Source organism: Elephantulus edwardii, unplaced genomic scaffold (assembly GCF_000299155.1).
Source record: "Elephantulus edwardii isolate Elephantulus edwardi_28Jun2011 unplaced genomic scaffold, EleEdw1.0 scaffold00055, whole genome shotgun sequence".
In the NCBI taxonomy this organism is placed as follows: domain Eukaryota; kingdom Metazoa; phylum Chordata; class Mammalia; order Macroscelidea; family Macroscelididae; genus Elephantulus; species Elephantulus edwardii.
This window is the reverse complement of record NW_006399805.1, coordinates 11,412,660-11,414,442: the sequence shown is the minus strand read 5'-3', so window position 1 is coordinate 11,414,442 and position 1,783 is coordinate 11,412,660. Positions and strand designations below refer to the sequence as shown.

The following is a 1,783-nucleotide window of genomic DNA, read 5'->3' as shown; positions in this document are numbered from 1 at the left end:
AGGGAGGGTGGTTGAGGGTGGCGTTCTTGCAGCCTGGGGGGACGGCCCCGTTGACAAAGCTCGAGGGCTCGTTCATGTCCTGAAGTGCAAACACGGAGGGAGACTGTTTTCAGAGGGGCCTGTCCAGTGACAGGACACAGAGGACAGTGTGCTCACCGTCCAGCAGTCACGACAGCCACCAGCCTGGGGGATTGCTAGCCTGACACCACTGTGACAAAGGCTCACTAGCCCACGGGAGGGACTGGTGGGTGGAAAGTCACCCAAGATGAACGGGGGCGAGGCGTGGGTGGGTCAGAGCTGCTCCCCTTACCCCTAAGGGGGTGTGGGTGGAGGCCCACAGGCTCCCATGGCAATAATCATCCCCTTGACCAAAGGTCAGGAGCACATACGCCTCCACAGAGACATGCACCGGTACCACAGATAGGCAACATCCACGGAGATGCACACACAAACACGCGGATATTCAGCACACAGACAAGTAGCGTCCATCTGGATGTACACAGATATACACTCACACGTGCAGGCAGCATTAATCTACAAGAGCGCTCAGACACACACACAGTTCACATAAACACTGACGGGCAAAGACGGTCTATGCGTCTACATACATCCCACACATACACCCATACACATCCTAGAAATACACGTCACACACACGACACACAAGCACGCAGACACAGAGTCCTAGAGATGGACCACATACCCACACACACACACACCATATCCACAGCATGCACATCACACACACATACACTACCAGATACCCGCACACTCCTTCAAACACACAACCTCCACACCATAAATAGAGTCCAGGTGTACACACTCCACACACACCATATACAGGCATACAACTTCTGCACACACACAGAGCCCCAAACATACAACTCCTACACCTCACACAAACACATAATTCCACACCCTGCATGCGCGTGCGTGCACACACACACACACACACACACACACACACACACTCCATATACCTCACGCAAACACAAAGCTCCACCACACACACACACTTACAATCCACATGCCGTCGAACTTCAGGCTCTTGCTCGCGTTCTCCGGGTGGTTGTACATTTCTCTCAACTCCCTCTTCCACCACGTGACAGTGGAATTCCGGAAAAAGTCTGGAAAGGCCACGTGGGCGCGGTACAGCTGTAAAACAGGAATCAAGTTCCTCCATCCACACGAGCTTTCAGAGAACAAGCAGGGTGACCGAGAGCACAGGCTCTGCTATGCCCTGAGCGGCGGGGCCAGGACAGAAGGCCAGTCAGTCCTGCTCCTGACAGAGTGGACACGGTGCACACAGGAGACAGGCCAGTCCCCCCCGGGACACAGCTTTGGGAGCCCCCAGAATACTCCTTCTCTTGACTCTAACAGTCCACACCCCAAATCATCACCTCACAAACGAGATGCCCACCCCTCGGCTCCTGCCTGCAGCTCTGAGCGCTCTGCTCAAAGTGTCCGCCCTGGGTGGCCCTGATGGAGTGAGAAGTACCAGTGACCGAGCTTCCAGCACCACGGTGACATGCAGGCCACATGGTGACAGACTGACAGGGGCGGTAGGACGCCTCGGGCGTGTCAGTAAACAGGGGCATCTGAATTATGAAGTGATCTTCTGGATTTACAGGGGAAACAGTGCTGGGGAGGGGAGAGACAGCAAGGACTATGCCCCCCAGGGTCTTCCTTTCTCATGAAGTGACTAGGACGTGAGAGGGAACCTGGTCCTGGTAAAAGGCAAGACAGGATCAGAAGGAAGAGGATGGAAGGACACCAGGACACA

At 55.0% G+C, this 1,783-nt stretch overlaps 1 protein-coding gene across 1 annotated transcript in view; it reads right to left on the bottom strand.

Annotated features, from left to right (window-relative positions):
* The window catches only part of LOC102861179 (maltase-glucoamylase, intestinal-like), a 113,403-nt gene that overhangs the window by 13,584 nt on the left and 98,036 nt on the right, over positions 1-1,783 (bottom strand). The window contains exons 58-59 of the mRNA XM_006887236.1: positions 1,021-1,155; positions 6-79 (exon numbers count right to left, since the gene is read on the bottom strand). Of these exons, the coding sequence (XP_006887298.1) occupies positions 6-79; positions 1,021-1,155 (209 nt within the window). The remainder of the gene's footprint in view (positions 1-5; positions 80-1,020; positions 1,156-1,783) is intronic.